Here is a 19,427-nt window from a genome sequence, read left to right as displayed (position 1 = left end):
TTCGCCATAACACATATCTTGAAAAATGTGAGATCTGTGTTTACATTCAGCTGATCAGAGGTGACAATAAGGAAAACTTTTTATGGGACAAGAGTTCATTGATACACAGCTTCAAGTTCAAGAAGCTTATGTCCTCATTCCGAAGTCCTATCTCCATTCCCATCCCACCCCCTTGAGTTCTGTCCCTGTCCCTTCCAGGGCCGAATTAAAGGGTAGGCCAAGTAGGCACGTGCATGGGGCCCGCAAATGTCAGGGGAGCCCGCCAGTGTGGTTCTAGGGGAGGGCAAACAGGGCAGCTGCCCTGGGCTCCACAGTTCCAAGGGGTCCCGCGGTCCGGGCATTTTTTCCCTTTTTTGGCCCATTTCCCTCCCTTCCTTTCACCTTCATGAGTGCCTTTTAGTTTCAAAATCAGTGTTTTCTTTTTCAGATGGGTCCTGGTTCATAAGCCATTCTCTAAAGTTGCACATGGCTGCTCGGCCTAAAGCTTCCCCCCTGACGCAGCTTTCTGTTTCAGTCTGAGCGGCTCGCGTAACCTCATCAGAGGGGAAGCTTTGGGCCAAGCAGCCGCTTGCAACTTAAGAGAATGGCTGCCAAGCTGGGGCCTGTCTGATAAAGAAAGCGTTGATTTTGAAACTGAAAGATGACCTCGAAGGTGAGAGGAAGGGAGGGAGATGGGCCAAAAAGGGGAAGAGGTTAAGTGGTGCTTGAGGTTTATCTTGTGCCATCAGGAGCATGTAGGAAAGCAGCAGCAGGGAGTCGAGGGGGCAAGATAACTCGATGGAATTGGGGTGGAGGGAGAGAGAGAAGGGGACCTGACACTCGATGGAATTGGAAGGAGGAGATAGAGAAGGGGGCAGATGTTGGATGTCAGTTGGGAGGGGAGAGAGGGGAAGCAAATGCTGAATGGAAGTGGAGAAATAGAACACATATTGGATGGAAGGAGGGGATAAAGCAAAAGGACATATGTTGGATGGGGGAAGAGGATAGAGTTGGTGAGATACTGGAGGGGGTGAAGGAAATGGGTAGCAAGCTGTGGTAGACACAGTGAAAAGAGGGAAACAGGACTGGATAGTAAAAAATAATTTAATTTTGATGGAGGCAGAAAATAGAGAAGGAACAATACTAGAGAAGAAAAGGAAAGGGAAGAGAGGAGAGAGAGATGCCAGAGCATGGGGGTAAGGAGATAGAGGTACCAGATCTGAGCAGAGGAAATGAGAAGAAAGAAATGCTAAAAACCACAGGGGGAGGGATGGAAGGAGAGAGATGCCAGACCATGGGGGGAACAGAGGGAAGAAGAGCGCTGCATATAATGCAACACCACAGAAACAGTGATGCATGTCCCATAATACTGTACAAAATATAAAGATAGCAGATGTAAATTTGAAAAAGAGAAATAACAAATCACTTTACAAATAAAACAAAAAATGGAAAATAAGATAATACCATTATATTGGACTAATACATTTTTAATTAGCTTTCAGAGGTCAAAATCTCTTTCCTCAGGTCAGTAAAATATACTGCTGTTACAGTATCCTGTCCTGACCTGAGGAAGAAGAATTTGGTTTCTGAAAGTTAGTCAAAAATGTATTAAAATGAGTCCAATAAAAGGATCACCTTAGTTCCATTTTCTATTTATAAATATTTATCAGCATATCTATAATACTACTTTATCCTAAAGCAAAAAAATTAATAAAATAGAAATTTTTTTTTCTATCTTTGTTGTCTGGTTTATGCTTTCCTCATCTTCTTGTCATTCTCTTCTTTCCATCCATCCACTGTCTGCCTGTTTCATATGGCATCTGCTCTCTTTCTATGCCCCTTCCGGAAACTGTCTGCCTCCCCTTTCCATCACTCTTCCCTCTCCCTCCATTGCTCTTGTATCCATCTTCTTCTCTCTTAGGATTACTTATTCCATAATGGGTGAAGGTGTTTCTGTGTTTGTGCATGAAAGACATGGTTTTCTGTTAGTGTTGATCAACATAATGGAAAAATAAAGTGTGCAGACAACAAAGGTGGAAAAAAAAAAGATTTTTATTTTAAATGTATTACCTGGAATATGTTAGCTTTGGGATATGTTTAAAGATTAGCACAAATCTTTTATATAATCGCTCTTGTGCAAGCAAAACTCTGTATATTGAAAATATGAAACGGATGTAACTCCCACACCCTTTTCTATAGACTCACACTTGTCAAAAAGTTTCTTCAATATTCACCAACCCTCAGAAGTGCCAACTTTTCTAACTGCCTTAGTTGAATTGTTTTTAAAGTTATTTTTAAACATTTTGTAAACAACCATTTCTAAGGTACTTAGCTTTTAACTTTTTGCCTTCAGGTAGTCAATTTGTAGGGACATCTATGCCGACATGTTTCACCCGAGTTTTTTCAAGGCTCATATCCCTATATTAAACAGACAATAGAAGCCTTGTAACAGATATAAAAATGCCAACAAAGTATTTTAAATAGTTCCTTAGTTCTACAAGCTTTCGCCATCTCATACAACCACCAAGAATATACAGTGGTACCTCGGTTTATGAGTGCACCGGTTTGCGAGTGTTTTGCAAGACGAGCAAAACATTAGCAAAATCGGCGCCTCGGAAATCGAGTGCGCCTTGATTTGCGAGCGCCCCCCCCCGCGAACCGGCACCCTCCCGGGTGCAGAGGCTACACTGAAGTAAGAATAGGATTCGGGTGGGTTGGGGGACCTCAGGTCGCGGCGGGGGGCGCTCGCAAATCGAGGCGCACTCGGTTTCCGAGGCGCCAATTTTGCGAATGTTTTGCTCATCTTGCAAAACACTCGCAAACTGGTGCACTCATAATCCGAGGTACCACTGTATATTCTTTTCCCCTTGTTTCTAAAGGATGGAAATGTCCAGTTAGCTCTTTTGTAATCCGCTTTGAACTGCAAGGTATAGGTGGAATAGAAGTCCCTAATGTAATGTAATGTAATAATTACACCTTAGACTCCCAGGCTAAATATCATATAAGAGTAAGCCACTCTAATTCTAAATTTAAACCAAACGATTCCACAGAATTTAATTGGTAAATCCATTTTTGTTTCAGAAAATTTAATCTTTCTTCTTTGTTCCCACCCTCCCACATTCCTGTGATGTTAGCTATAATCCTCCATTGGATTTGATCTATCGTATGTCCAAACTGAATCCAATGTTGGACCAGGGGGGGCCATAATATTCCCCATAGAAATCCTAGACTTATGTTCAGTAAGCCTGGTCTGGATCGGGAACTTAGTACGCCCAACATATACTCAGGGACACGTGCATATTATTACATATACTACCCAATCAGTTTTGCAATGTGTATTCTCCTGAGCATAAATTATTCTTTTAGTCTGCCAACAGTGACCCTCAATTGTTTTAGCGCACCATTGGCAATGTTGACATCTCACATGTGTACCCTGTCTATCCCCCAAGATAACTTGGGAATTGAGTACTTGCCCAATAGTTCTTCCACTTGTGTATTCAAACATAGGGAATTCATTCATGCCCCTCAACGATCTCAAAAGAGGCCAGTAGTGTCTTATAGCTGTAATGACTACCTTAAGTGCATCAGAAAAAGGTAGAATACATATTAATTTCCTTACATTCTCCTTGTTCTGAACTCCCCTTTTCCAAAAGTAATAGTTCACGTTTAGCCCGCAAGTATGCTTTGTGTATGGACCTCAAAATATAACCATATTAAGTTTAAATAAGTAACAACCTGGATATGCACTCTTCCCCAATACACCAAGAAAGAAAAACATGTTAAAAGGACACAGAAATTAAGTGCACTAAATACGATCATATCTAAACAACATTACTAGAGGCTTTAAGCTTCCCATTGTAAATAGTAAAACACTTGTTACTTAAAGAAGAACAGAAATGTATCTTTGCTCCTTATGGTTTAAACAGAAAAATGGACCTATAAGTATTTTATGAGTAGTTTTCTGCACAGATGCTAGCTTTCTTGATTTATTCTAAGATTGGCAGCTAGAGTCCCCCTCCCGTTTTTACTTTTTTACAAGTTCCTTGACGCATGTTAAAATCTGGTCTTATTTATTCTTTTATTTTTTCAATTGTCTTTTTTTTTATTTTTGTTATCCTGTTCTTGGGGTTTGTTTGGCATTTAATGTTGATTTGTGTAAACAAAATGTTTTTTTTAATTTTTGGGGGGGGTAACTATTATTTAAATCCATAATTTTTAACTGCCATGTTGCTCCTCCCCTTTTTTGTTGGACCTTTTAAAAAAGTTGGCCTGATTACGTACCTCTCCGTAAGCACACTAGCATCTTTCTGGCTTTTGCCATCACCTTTTCAACCTGTTCGGCCACTTTAAGATCATCACATACTATCACACCCAAATCCTACTCTTCATTAAAATACCTTTGCCTGAAGTCATAAAAGATACCCTGTTTAAGAATTGAGAAAATTCTTTCTGTCCTAGCTCCTAAGGTGAGGGGGGTGACCTGATCTGTTTGGAGATTAAGATTTAAGAGGTGGCTGATTGAATTAAAAAAAAACACATAGACACAATAACAACTTTGTCTAAACCACAAGCCACTACTACTTCTTTCTCCTATAGAAGGTTCTCCCTCCTAGATGTTCTCTACCTAAAGCAAACTTTCCCTCCAGTCCTGTTGGATTTCACCAGACTCTTGGTTGTTCAGTGTTTAACCTTTTCCAGAGGCACGATCTTGGCAGTTTGGGAGTCCCACATGTGAGAATATTATGCCTGCTTGTCCTCAGAGAAAGCAAAGATACTTACCTGTAGCAGGTGTTCTCCGAGTCATATAGTCTCAGAACCTGCCCATCAGCTTTTTTACTGAACTGTTGGTCCTGCATGCCAACGGTGGGTGGGAAGACACTTACATACACACAGTGTGGGTACTGCCTCAAGACTTAAAGCGACAGTGCACTTGGCAGTGTCCATATTGGGTTCTGAATAGGACATCACCTACATGTGAGAATATATGCCTGCTGACCTCAGAGACTTCCACCTCCTACAAGTATTTTTGATTTTTGTTCACTAGACAAAGACTGTTTCTATTTCAATAGGAATATAGGAATGTCAGTCTTGAGGCACTGGGTTTATGCACCTTCACCCACAGGGTGTGTATAGAGAGCCTCATCTGTATTTTTCCACTCCACCGTCCTTCTCACTGGGCTGTTCTGTACGCCTCAGTTATTCTTTCACACGTGAGATAGAAGGAGCTTGTCTGTTCTGCTTGTGTTTATATTTTTTGGGGGGTATTTTTATCATCCCATTGAGAGGCTTTTTTGGTGCTGCAGAGGCTCCCAGTCTCGGGACATCTCTGGCTGTAGGAGAACACAGACTTTCAGATCAGAAATAAGAACATAAGCAGTGCCTCTGCCGGGTCAGACCACAGGTCCATCCTGCCCAGCAGTCCGCTCCCGCGGCGGCCCAAACAGGTCAAGACCTGTCTGAATCATCAGAAGGGGCTCCCTTGCCACCTTGGTTTCCCATTTAAGTCCTGCCTTCCTATCGAAGTCCTAGCCCTCCGGTCTTGCACATGCACGACCTGGTTGGTTTATACTCATTACCTGAAATCTGTAGCCAAGGGGCCACCTACATTGCAGGGCACTTGCTTGGCCAGGCTGCACTAATAGTTCAGGAGCTCAGGGACTGATTTGCTTGGGAGCAAGGCTCGCCCCAGGTTCTGTCTGTGGTGGGTTTGAGTGCAGGCTGAACAGCTTTATGTTGGTTCTCCAGGGCTGACTGTGTTTCCTCCCCCAGCATGTGCTCAAGTTCGGTGAGGGGTTGAGGTCTCAGTCCCACCGAAAGGACCGAGAGGCAGTCGGAAGAAGCAAGCAGCCCAGTTTCCAGGCTTGCCTAAGGCAGAGGTTCTCCCCTTCAGCTGGCTGCAGTGCCAGTCTATGCAGCTCCCAGCACAAAGGACTGACGGCCCATAAAAGAAAATGGGGGAGGGGGGAGTGTCTTCAAAAGTGTTTTTTGGGGGAGGGAGGTTATGGGGTAAGAGCCAGGGTCCCCACCCCTAAAATTATTGGGTTTGTACCCCCAGTGTAGCTCCCATGGGCTGTTTTTAGTGCCAACATCGCTGCCATGAAGGACATCTTGAATTTCCTGATTTTTGAATAAAAGCCTCTATCTGCCTCAAAACACCTCAATTTTGCTCAAAATCGGATTAGATGAACTCCTCATGCCAGGATTTGCGGTGGATGGCAGGCCAAGGACTGTCCATGTTCTGTGTGCCTTCCCTAGTCCTTCTGGTGGTTTGGGTTTCCAGACAGTCTGGGTCCCAGATCAGAAACCCTGGTCAGAGTTGGGAAATGCCAAATATGCGGCCCCAGCAAAGGCAGTCGCATCATTACCGAGAAATCCCAGGAGGAGATAGAGGAGCCCTCTGAACATCCCACTCAGGATTTTACCCCAGAATTTATCAGCATGATGTATGAAACATACCTGAATTACAGTGGCCGCGTTAACCCCTTGGAGACCTTGGCAGCTGTAGTGCCAGGGTTTTCTACTACTCAGCCCCACAGCAAAGTCTGATTAAGACTGAGAAGAAGAGAATTTGGTTTCAATGCCGTTACTCTCCCAGTTGGTATTCCTCATTAGCAGGTGATACATTTGGAGATATCAGAGGCCAACCTGATAGTGGCCCTGGATCTGGGAGAGGACCCGACAGTGCGCAGGCTTTTTAAGCCCTCAGTGCTATTAGAGGTAATCACTGAGTCTATCTCAGAATTAAAGAAAGAGCAGACCCAGTCTTCTGTAGCTCATACTTAGGTGCTTTCCCTTGCACCCGGATATCACTAAGATGCTAACAGACCATTGGGATACTCCAGAGGGTCCCTTTTGGGTAGCAAAAGCTATGACAAAGCTGTATCCCATGGATGCAGAATTCCAATAGCTTTTTATCTTGCTAAAAGTGGATTCCCTGGTGGTGCAAGTTACCAAATGTACCTTCCTCCTCAGCGAAGGGGGAGTCTTATTAAAGGACATGCAGGATTGCAGGCTGGAATTTGTCCTTAGGAGACAATTTGAAGATGTGGCATTAGGATTAAAGGCAGCTGCAGCGCTGTCCTACTCAAAGTTAGCAGGGGAGAATGATGTCAATACTCAATTCCTGTTGAAGGGAGTGGATTATGTGTTATGATTTGTTCAGAGTATGCAGCAAGGACTTTGCATATGCTATCTCCGCCCATAGAGTGCTGTGAATTAGACAGTGGGCATGACAAATATCGAAGTTGCAAGCTCTATCCTGCAGGGAACCTTTCCTCAGAATATTGGAGATAGAAATAGTACTATGTACAGTCCTGTCTCAGCTTTCATGTCAACCAGGACGTCCAGTTGCCTGCATGTACACCTTTGGAATCCAAGAAGACAGAGAGGATCATGAAATTGCTAGATGTGCACAGTGTGTTGCTGCAGTATCTAGAAGTGACTGGATTTTCGGCTGTCAGATCATCTCTTTGTGTTAACAGGCAATAACCGCTGGAGTCAGCCAGCTTCAAAAGTGACCATTTTCAGATGGATTTGAAAGGCCATTTAGTTGGCATATATTGGGAGTGGTAAGATATCTTTGACTTCCCTGGGGGCCCACTCTACTAGGAGTGTTGCTTCCTCATGGACAGAATACAAGACAGTGTCCACTTGGTCCTTTCTCCTTGCTTTTACAAAATTTTACAGGGTGGATGTAGCAGCAATATTGGATACCATTTTTGGAGCTTCAGTGCCCACAGCTGCAAACAAGAGAGAGCTCAGAAGACCTTCCAAAGTATTTAGATCAATGCTGTCTTGTTAAAATGTTTATTTTATTTTTATTTTTCCTCTAACTCTACTTTTCACTTCTCTATTACCCTCCAGGTACTTTAGTTAGATTGTGAGCCTTCGGGACAGTAAGGGAATTTTTCAAGTACCTTTCTTATTTCTAATCTTAATGTATATTTTCTGTAAACCGCTTAGAACCTAACGGATGTAGCGGTATATAAGAAATAAATTACATTACATTACCTGTTCAGGAATTTTGAATTTTCCACCAGCAGCATCTACCAAGAATTGTCAAGGCTCAAAGTGCATAAAGCCATGGGACCAGATAATTTGCACCCCAGATTCTTAGGGAATTGAGAGATGTCCTGGCAGAACCATTAGCCGCGCTCTTCAATCTTTCCCTGGGCACGGGAAAAGTTCCACTAGACTGGAAAACAGCTAACGTCATTCCGCTCCACAAAAAGGGATGCAGGTTAGACACTGCAAATTACAGACCGGTAAGTCTCACGTCAATAGTGTGCAAGCTTATGGAAACATTGATTAAACACAAATTAGACACAGTTATGGATGACGAGAGACTGAGGGATCCACACCAGCATGGATTTACTAAGGGGAGATCCTGCCAATCCAACTTGATCAGCTTCTTCGACGGGGTAACAAAAGAACTGGATAAAGGAAAGTCCCTGGATGTGTTGTATCTGGACTTCAGCAAGGCTTTTGACAGCGTCCCACACCGTAGACTTTTGAACAAGATGAGTTCATTGGGGCTAGGAGAAATATTAACTGCATGGGTTAAAGACTGGCTCAGTGGTAGACATCAGAGGGTGGTGGTAAACGGTACCCCCTCTGACAAGTCGGAAGTGCACAGTGAAGTACCGCAGGGCTCGGTCCTGGGCCCAATCCTATTTAATATCTTCATACAAGATCTGCCTCAGGGACTTCGGGGGAAAATTGCATTATTTGCCGATGATGCTAAATTGTGCAACATAGTGAGCGGAGATACCATGCCCGACGCTATGACACAGGACATACTTGTTCTGGAACACTGGTCTACTCTTTGGCAGCTGAATTTCAATGCCAAAAAGTGTAAGATAATGCACCTTGGTGGCAGAAACCCATGCAGAATCTACACTCTGAATGGTGAGACCTTAACCAGAACTGTGGCAGAACGAGATCTGGGAGTAATCATTAATGAAGATATGAAGGCAGCCAATCAGGTGGAGAAAGCCTCATCTAAAGCTAGACAAATGCTGGGTTGCATCCGAAGAAGCTTTGTCAGCCGAAGGCCCGAGGTGGTGATGCCGCTGTACAGGTCCATGGTGAGACCACATCTGGAGTACTGTGTACAGTTTTGGAGGCCACACTATCGGAAGGATGTGCTAAGAATGGAATTGGTTCAACGATTGGCCACCAAGATGGTCTCAGGGCTCAAGGATGTCCCTTATGAAGAACGACTAGGTAAGTTGCACCTTTACTCTCTCGAGGAACGCAGAGAGAGGGGTGACATGATAGAGACGTTCAAATACGTTACTGGCAGCATTGAGGTGGAAGAAGATATCTTCTTCCTTACAGGCCCTACGGCGATAAGGGGACATCCGCTGAAAATCAGGGACGGGAGATTCCATGGTGACACTAGGAAGTACTTCTTCACCGAAAGAGTGGTTGACCGTTGGAATAATCTTCCACTTCAGGTAGTTGAGGCCAGTAACGTGGCTGATTTTAAGATCAAATGGGATCAACACGTGTGCTCACTTCAAAGAGGAGCTTAGAGGGGAGGGTTATTTGAGTGGGCAGACTTGTTGGGCCGTAGGCCCTTTTCTGCTGTCATATTCTATGTTTCTATCTTTCCCACCCTAGATTCCAGGGACCGCTTTGTTACATCCCATTGGTTCAAGACTGGCATTCTTATTGAACTAGAAGGGAAGATTATGTACCTACCTTGTTAATCTTTCTAGGAGCTAGGAATATCAGTCTTGAAGCCCGTCCTGTCAGGTGATTCCAAGCCTGACAGTCTGTCTCAGATTTGTCTGTAGCACCAGACGTTTTTCTTCTTTCTGTGGACTCTAGCAGGAGCTCATATAAAAGAGGCTCATCTACCTCAAGAATATAGGATGTATCCGCAAGAACCCCCATGACTATTAGCACAGGCTGCACGTGACTCAAGTAGGTGAACCCATTTTGTTATGGGTTATAAAGTGTTCAACGTTGTTATTGTTCTTTGTAGAGTTATGAGCACAACAGACTTGTATCTTGGGGAGAGTCCCCAAGCCCATCCCTTTTTTTCTGTTTATTCTCCAGGGCTGACCAGCTGCTTTGATATGAACGGAGGAGTACAAGACAATCCAGGAAGAAGCAAGGCAGAGCAGAAAAATGCAATTAAGGCTGTCTACATACACCCCACGGGTGAAGGAGCATAAACCCAATGGTTCAAGACTGACATTCATATTTCCTAGAAAGAAGACTGGGTTAGGTATATTACCTTCCCTTCTTATATTGCTCTTTTAGTTTTACCATAAGTTTCGCTTTAAAGACATTTGATATGGTGTCTTTTGTTTTTGTTGCCAGTGCCTAAAGGTATCCACTCTGTAAGATGAGACAAATAGCTGACATCCCTCCACCCCTTTTTTTTTTTTAAATACATTTTTTGTCAGTGTGACTTGCTAAGCATGTTGCCATTTACCATGTTTCCCTGAAAATAAGACAGTGTCTTATATTAATTTTGGGTCCAAAAAACGCACTAGGGCTTATTTTCAGGGATCTTATTTTTTTCATGAACAACAATCATCTCTCCCTTCCTCTCCTCCACCCCAGTGCTTCCTCTTTCCTTTCTCCCCCCCCCCATGTGCAGCATCTTTCCTTCCCATGTGCAGCAGAACCCCGCCGACCCTCCCACCGTGAGACTGATACATCTCCGCTCCGAGACCTCCAAAAACAGCAGCGGTGGCAGTGCTTTGGAAGGGCTGCTTCGCGGCCTTCCCCACCAGGATCTTCCCTCTGCCACTCATTGATGATATCATCAGTGATGCGGCAAAGGGAAGGCCAGAAAAACAGCCCATTTGGAGCGCTACCTTTGGAGGCCTTGGAGGTATGGTATGTGATTCTCACGGTGGGAGGATTGGCAGAGTTCTGCTGCACAGGGGGATGGAAGGGAGGGATAGAAAGATGCTGTACAAGGGGATGGGTGAGAAGGGAGGAAAGATGCTGCACATGGGGGGGGGGAAAGCGCGGCCGCTGGCAAATCGGGCAGCACTAGTGTCAGGGACATTTCAGGAAGGGCTTTGGGGGTCGATCTTAACTAGGGCTAATTTTGGGGGTAGGGCTTATATTAGGAGCATCTTTAAAAATCATGTTAGGGCTTATTTTAAGGGTAGGTCTTATTTTTGGGGAAACAAGGTAGATGCTGTAAAAGCTTCTGGTTGGTTTGTTGTACCTTCAGGTGAGAAGTGGCCTAATGGTAGAGCTGCTGTCTCCTTGAGCACCTTGAGGTTGTAAGATCAAATCCCAGTGTTGCTCCTTGTGACCCTGGACAAGTCGCTTAATCTTCCATTGCCCAAGGTACAAAATATGTAAAGTGCTTTGAATGTATAACCACAAGAAAACAGTATATAAGTCCCATTCCCTTCCCATTTATTGTTAATTCCATTTTTTGTATGTATATATATATTTTTTTTCTTTTTAAATATGTTTCTAGCTTGATTGTGAGCAAAAGGATAGCCATGCAGGTTTGGGCATTTAGTCCACCTGGGAGTAAGGTTCTGTTGGAATAAACTATTTTTTAATAGGATTGCTGATTTTAACACACTGGTTTTTATACCTTAAGCTTACAGTGGTGCCTCGCATAACGAACGCCTCGCACAGCGAACGCTGCACACAACGAACTTCATGTCATGATTCATACAACGAAGTTCGTTTCACACAACGAAGTCGCCCGAGCTTCCACGATCACTGCCGATGTATTGCATCCTTCCGCGCAGGCACTGCAGGCAGTCGTTAGTCACTGCGCTTAACGCGTTTCACATAACAAACTTTTCGCATAACAAACTTGCTCCTGGAACGAATTAAGTTCGTTGTGTGAGGCACCACTGTATATATATTTCCCCTTTTATTTTGTTTTTTTTAATTCTCTAGCTGCCATTTTGGATTCTAGTCAGCTTAATGATATTGTATTTAAATTTTGTAGTTTTAAAAGTTATGCCTGATGCAGTCATCAGATGAAACATGGACATAAGTTTTTGAAATTTGCCTTAAATTAGTGGCTGATATTTTTAGTTTCTCATATTTTACATTAAGACATTTTAGTGGTTTTATTTATTTATGTCATATGGTTAGCCTCTGTATCCTGTTGTGCAGAGGTTTGACCTTGCTCTTTTGTATACTAATAATCCATTTGGGGCTAAGATAGGCCTGGTATTGTTTCCTGAGGATCCAAGCGAGTCACTATACTTGCACATTATTTCCAGCTATATTTAAATGCTGGAAAAGGGAAAGCAGTTCAGGAAGTCACGGATTCCATTCTTTGGGAGTAATACTCAAGATCTGTTCTGCTCCCACCTTTTACAATACCAGATGAAAATTAAAAATGTGGACATTACCAGAGCTTGTATCTTAAGGTCCATACTGACTACTGCTTGCTCCTACCCCTCACCATTCCCTCGTTTGCTACAGCTCAACATATCTTAAACTAGTTCAAGACAACTTGAGCTCTCTTTTCATAAAGGAGAGGTGTACATGGAAGCTTTTGTTATGTTTTCTCTTCTGTTTTGTGTTCAGAGTAAGGAGACTGGAGAGCAAGAAGTACCAAAAGGGTTTAAGAGGCAAAACAGTCAGTCTTCAGGAAATGCAGAGAAACGCCGCAGTGTGGAATTGCTTTTTGCCCCAGAAATGGTGAGTATGGGACACAGGCTTCCAGTGATATCAGGCCACATTGAAAACTGCCTCCTTATCTAATCTGTTTATAAAGCATCTGGGGGTGGGTTCAGATGGTGTGAAAGTGTTGTAATACAGAAAATACTGTCCAGAAAGTATGAACACAGGGCACTCGTATGCTGTCCTGTGTCAGTCAGTTGCTCATTTGATTAATGGTTCAATCTTAATGCTGTTTCCAGGAAAGCACTCTGAGGTATGTGAAACAGTAATTTCAAGCAAGCTTGGAAAAGGACATTTGATCTCTAAGAGAGGGGCAGATTGGCTAAGCCATATGATCTTTATCTGCCTTAAGTTTTCTATGTTTGACATAACAAGTAAATTATATATTGCAATGTCAGCTCTCTTAATGTCATCTGAAGTGGCAAAACTCTGGCACACCTTCCCGTTTGCAAAACAAAACAAAGAAAAATCCAACAAATCTGCAGTGAAGGGGGCAAAAAGAAATGTACAAGGTACAGGAACCTTTATTAAAAGTCAATAAAATATTATCTTCCAAAGGATGGTTCTCATATACATTGGGACTGGACCCAACATGGTCCGTGTTTCGGAGAAACACTCCTTCCTCAGGGATCTGATAATTGGCATAGTCTGTGGGTATGAAATGCTCATGGGGAATGCAACAGTGTGGATTGTTTGAAAATTATCTGACTGAATCTTGCTGCCCAGGAATATCTTAGCACAAAGTAGTTGTAGGAATACATATCAATATATCATATAATTTTCCTTGAGGTCTTTAGTAAAAACTTAGCCATCAAATAGTGCTAACAGCCAGGCAATGATTGCTCTGGAAATTCTTAGCTTGAGAAATGTGAGGACATGGAAGGGTTACTGAAAGGATGATGATGCTAGAATAACATAACAAATTCACTTATATACCGCAGCAACCTCTCAGTTCAACGCAGTTAACAACAATCAAGAGACTGTACAAGCACAGTGTATTTATGATCACATTCAGAAGAATTTGTCCATTAAGCATTTTTCTAAAGCAAAGATAGAAGGTAGAATTTATCAGGACAGAAAAGGGTTTATCCCATGATCCAGCTTGAAAAGATAAAATTTTATGGAAAAATCTTTTGTATATGCAACCTTTAACAGTAGGAAATGTAAATAATCTAAAATGCCAAGAAAAAAATGTTTTCTGTCAGTAAATTTAAAATGATCAATGATATAATCAGGTATAAGGCCAAACAATATCCTGTAACAGATATAACCTAACTTGAATAATTTTCTTGCCTCAACTGGGAACCAACGTAGCTTCCGTTAGAATTTAGTTACATGATCAAATTTTTTTCAAGTTGAAAATCAACCAAACAGCCGTGTTCTGAATGATCTGCAACCCTTTGATATTCTTTTTACTGGAGGCTAGATAAATGAAGTTACAATAATCCAGGGAGCTCAAACTCAATTGTACCAGTAGTCTAAATGAGAAAGGATCAAAATATGCCCTAATCGATCACAATTTCCATAGTATAAAATAAGTTTTCTTAACTAGTGCATTAATTTGAGCATCGTGTGATAGATTTTTGGTCTAAATAAACCCCTAAAATTTTTATAACTGGAATAATAGAGTATGTAATGCTGTTCAGCTTTATAGTGTTCACTGTGATCTTACTGCTTTGTTTTTACTGTTTTCACAGGAAGGTGCAGAGGCACAACTGGTTCTAATGCAGGAAGATCACCTCTCAGAAGAAATCCATTCTGACCTGGTGTCATTTGACCTCCCAAAACCAGTTCTAGAAGGCAAAAAAGGTGATACTGAGAATGGTCTATATGCTGATGTGCATGACCCTCTAGAGCATGCAGAATCTGAGAGCACGGAGGACCTCAAGCCTTCAAGCAGTGAAGATGAAGATGAAGAGGCAGCCATCCGTGAGGTTGAGACAATCCTTCCTCCATCTGTTCTGGACCAAGCCAGTGTCATCGCTGAAAGGTTCATAAACAGTCTTTCCAGGCGGAGCAGCTTAGCTCTAGATGATGGGAAATTTATTAGTTGCCTCACACCACGACTGACCAGCAGGTGTGCCAGTGCCCCGAGCCTGGATTGCATTGAGAAAACTCCATGTCATAACAATTCCTGTGATATTCAAGCCTGTGTACCAGCAGAAGTCCCCTCAGATCCTGTAAACAAGACGGAAGGCATCTCACCTTTCAATGAGGCAGCATCTCCTAGCTTGGAGAACATGGTTGAAGACAAATTTACATTTAAGAAAAGGGAATCCATCTTATCCAGACAAGACAGATTGTTGATCGATAAAATCCGGAGTTACTATGATCATGCAGAGCACAATGATGCTACCTTCAGCATTAAACGGAGAGAGAGTTTGTCTTACATCCCAGCAGGTGTGGTCAGGAATTCTGTTTTTAAGTTTAACAGCCTCCCTAGGTACGACTGTAATGGGGATTTTTCTGGAAGAAACAGAATAGACAGCACATCAAACAACTGTAGTATTATGGGTGCCAGTAAAGCTGTCTCCAGGGCATCTTCAGATGATGCCTCTAAACCTTCCACTTTAAAGCAGGACATGAGTGCCTACTTGTCTAGAAGTGCTGCTGTGGAAGAAGGAATCCCAGTTGAGGACATTGAATTTAAATCCCCTTCGAAGATGATTGAAATGTGGGAGGAGCTGGAAAGGGCAGGTAGTGAAACTTGGACAAAAGACTGTCTGTTTCTTACATCAGCAGGCAGAGAGACTATAAAACCAACCCTTATTCATCGAGAGGATAATACGTCCAGAAACAGCTCTGTGAATGAAACCAGTGACAATGGCTTTGACTTGCATGAACCTCTTCTCATCCTTGAGGACAGTGACCTCAGTACAATAACAGAGGAATCCTTAGTGTCCTCTCCACAAAGTACTTCCCCCAGCCAGGCAGTGCTTGGTAAACTAAACTGTGACCTTGACCAGAACTTAAGCACCTTAAAGAAAAACCTACCCTTAAAACTTCCTCCCAAGATTATCCAACTAGCAAATGGCTTGGGTGGAGATATGACAGAGAAGATGAAGAACAGGGTCTTCCAGATGGCACGGCAGTACAGTCAAAGGATAAAAAGAAACAAGCCTGTGGTCCAGAGACGATTAAAAGAGCTTGAGGAGGATTTGAGGAAGATCAGCCTGCCTTTGCTTCAAGAGGAGAAACAAAAACCCACTGTGAAAAGTAAGTATTGAGTTTGCAGAAAGCACTAGCTTCTATACCAGGAATGGACAACCTCAGTCCTCGAGAGCTACAACCCAGTTGGCTTTTCAGGATTTTCCAGTGAATATGCATGAGATTTGTTTGCATACAATTGAGGCAGTGCATGCAAATAGTTTCATGCATATTCATTAGGGAAATTCTAAAAACCTGACTGGGTTGTGCAAGCCTTTGAGGACTGAGGTTGCCCACTCCTGTTCTATAGTGTAGCATTTAGCTTTGATCCTAGAAGTGGTGGTTGTCCTTCATCAGGAGAATATTCATATGAAGTACAAAATACCAGTCTCTGGAATTTTAGCGCTAATTTAGATCTGGAGTTAATGAAATTCCAAGCCAGATTTTTTTTTTTAAGACCAACCAGCTCTTCACAGTCCTCTTTCTTCACTAGCTGATATTGATTCTAGTTTTCTCTGCCGACAGACAGCATTGAAAACACTGATTCTTTTCTATTTAAAGCAGTGGTTCTCAATCCTGTCCTGGGGACCCCCCAGCCAGTCGGGTTTTCAAGATTTCCCTAATGAATATGCATGAGAGAGATTTGCATATAATGGAAGTGACATCTATGCAAATCTCTCTCATGCATATTCATTAGGGATATCTTGAAAACCCAACTGGCTGGGGGGTCCCCAGGACAGGGTTGAGAACCACTGATTTATAGGTAAGAGTACAGTAAACCCAAACCGATAAAGCAAGTATACAATACTATTGTCTTCCAAATAAGATTTATAGTAACCTTTGGCTTTTACAAATCTGGTTTGTAGGGAAGGAGACATATTGTAACATGCCGTCAGTCTGTTGTAAATAAGATTTACACCCATCAAACAGGATTCTGTAATACCGTTAGAAGCTGGAACTTGTACAGCTGATGATCTGTAAAGCAGAGAGCTTGCACCCGTAGTGCTACTGTTCATCACATTTTTATTTCTTTTCCAGGTAAATTAAATTTGGCGTTATCTCTTCCCGGCTATGATCATGTGACTGTTCAAGAGCATAGTCCCCTCTCCAGTTGTTCACCCAGGGAAAAATCACCAAAAAGGTTTTCCTTCAGCCCCTCCTCTCATAGTCCAGGAATTTCCCCAAACAGATTGGACTGCAAGAGTCCACACAGCCCAGCCAAGACGGAGAAATTCCACTGGCCTGATGTGCAAGAACTAAGGTCAATGTATGCTTCCAAAGCAAGTGCTAGCCAAAAAAAGCCACTTCCTGTGAACAGGAGTCATTCTGTGCCAGAGAAGATAGCAGAAAAACATTTGGAAGAACCTTTGGAAGGGCAAACCAAAGCAAAGATCGGTCATTCCTATAGTATGAATGTGAGGCAGGCGGCCACCTTGGCTGACCAGAGGACCAAGCAAGGTGGGCAGTACTATAGCAGCAAAAACCAAGAAGAGCCAGAGGCATCTGAAGGATCTTCAGTAAATTCCAGCCTTAATGGTGGCATCTCAGAAAGCCTCCAGAACCATAAGACAAGAGGGTCCTACTATATCAGTGCAGAAACTTCTCTGGAGAACAATAAAAGGGTCATTGTTATGGAGAAGCTGCCTGTTATAGAGGATCAACTGGACAACAAATCTGCCAAAGAAGTCCGTGATGGCTATTTAGAGATAAGACTGCCCACATGTCAGGAAACAACGTCAATCAAGGCTATTGTTGACCAATATAAGTCCTATCAAGAGTCTGAGGAATCCCGTCAAGAGGAGGAACTTAAAAACAGATTTTCTGACCCAGAAGACATCCCACAGCAGATGCTTTGGGAAAAGACAGCTCAGGGCCACGTGAAAAACCTCCGAGAGAAATTTCAGACTTTAAGTTCAAGCAGCTGAATGAACTTAATATGACGAGTGAGTAATATCAACAGAGGACAATGGAAGCACTGTTGATGGTTTTCTACCTGCCTACACAACTGTAAAGTCTTCCAGAAAATCTTGACTGCTTGATGGTAGTACTGAGAGTCAGATGTCTCTCACTCTTCTTATCAGGGGTCATGGCTTGGAAAGAACATGCCAGCAATAAAGGTGCTGCTGTCATATTTCTTGATTAGAAAAGCACTGATTTCAGATTTAGCTGCAAATCTGACGTTACTGAAATATATTATTGGGGAGGAATAGTAGTAATTGCAAAGCTGATCTTTTTGTTTAATTTAAACTAAGTTAGGATCCTTGAACATATTGGATAATTTCCCAGCTAAATATTTAATTGATAAGTGAAAATCTTAGAACCCGATAACAGTGAATACCACACTGATTAGAAAGATGGAAAGAAAAGGACTTTGCAGGTCTTTGTTTACTTGAAGAAAAAAAAAAAAGAGATTTTCTTAAAACATCAGATGTTCTAATGAATTGCCCCCAGTTTATTTTTCATCTAACAAGAACACTGATCAGCTTACAAGCCCAGGGGCCCTGAGTGCTTCAGAATTTGGCAATCCTGCCGAAATGTTCCCAGGAAGACCTTTACTATTTGATGAATGAGTCCCACAGACCTACAAACCAATGTGTACAGTTCACTTATATACATAGACTACAGTATAATAGAATAATTTATTATCTTTAAGATTTTCAGAGCTTGTTTTTTAATATTTTCAAAACAAATGAATTGACCCTGTGATGGTACTGTCATGACTTGTTTGCTGAAGCTGTCCAACTTGATCTGTTCTGTAAATACATTTCAGTTTATAAAAACCTGTGTAATAACATAACACAGACCAGTTGCCTTGCTTTCTTGGTGCAGGTATGACACTTTTTGCCTCATGCCAATGATTTTGAATCACATTGAGCCAGGTGATGAAATCCGTTATTTCTTATGAGATGAGGGTTGGTGGCGGGTTGCCTTTGTGTTTTGGGGGATTGTTTTATTTTTTTGACTGGCATTTTCCTTCTCTCTTCTTCCCACTCAAAACCAGAGCAAGATCTGATACCATGAGCCTCTCTTCACACCTCCTGGAGATCCCCCACCCCGTCTTCCAACATACCTAGCCTGATCATTGTAGTGACGCTTCTAAACCCTGCTACCCTGTACAAGGACCTGTCTGAAATTCTGCAATCGTGAGCCCAGACCCTGGTCACTAGATATCACCCTTACTGTAAATAGGGTAAAGGGTGATGGGACTTGATATACCACTTTTTCTGGGTGGTTTACACAATCAAAGCGGTTTCTATGGGGCAATGAAGTGTTATGTGACCTGCTCAGAATCACAAGGAGCTGAAGGGGGAATTGAACTTGCAACCTCGGGCACTGAGGCAGCTGCTCTAACCACTAGTCCACTCTGCTTGACCATGGCACCCCATATCTTGCTTTCTGAAGAGATCACACTAGGGACCCCTAGGAAATTAGCAGCACGGCACCTGTCATCCAGGTGCTTTTTAATCTCCTCTTGCAGGGACAATAGTAAAAAAATAAAATAAATCACTTCTACCTGAAGAAACTCTGTTTGACTGCTGCAATTCCTGACAAGTAGTAGGTTGTATAAATGTTACCTGGCACATTTAGACCTTCCAGCTAATTTTTTGATTGTTCCAGTATTTTTTTTTTTTATCCAGTGTTCATCATGGCAGCTATAGATAGATTTT

At 42.4% G+C, this 19,427-nt stretch overlaps 1 protein-coding gene across 8 annotated transcripts in view; it reads left to right on the top strand.

Annotated features, from left to right (window-relative positions):
- The window catches only part of PLEKHG3 (pleckstrin homology and RhoGEF domain containing G3), a 188,920-nt gene extending 170,364 nt beyond the window's left edge, over positions 1–18,556 (top strand). For all 8 annotated transcript variants that reach the window (XM_033952108.1, XM_033952109.1, XM_033952110.1 and 5 more), the window contains 3 exons: positions 12,517–12,630; positions 14,310–15,828; positions 16,798–18,556. In XM_033952108.1, coding sequence (XP_033807999.1) covers positions 12,517–12,630; positions 14,310–15,828; positions 16,798–17,684 — 2,520 coding nt within the window. In that variant the 3' untranslated portion in view covers positions 17,685–18,556. The remainder of the gene's footprint in view (positions 1–12,516; positions 12,631–14,309; positions 15,829–16,797) is intronic.
- Positions 18,557–19,427: the final 871 nt, after the last annotated feature.

The sequence above is a fragment of the Geotrypetes seraphini genome, chromosome 7 (assembly GCF_902459505.1).
Source record: "Geotrypetes seraphini chromosome 7, aGeoSer1.1, whole genome shotgun sequence".
In the NCBI taxonomy this organism is placed as follows: Eukaryota; Metazoa; Chordata; class Amphibia; order Gymnophiona; family Dermophiidae; genus Geotrypetes; species Geotrypetes seraphini.
The sequence above is the reverse complement of the archived record's forward strand: the minus strand, read 5'-3'. Positions and strand labels throughout refer to the sequence as shown.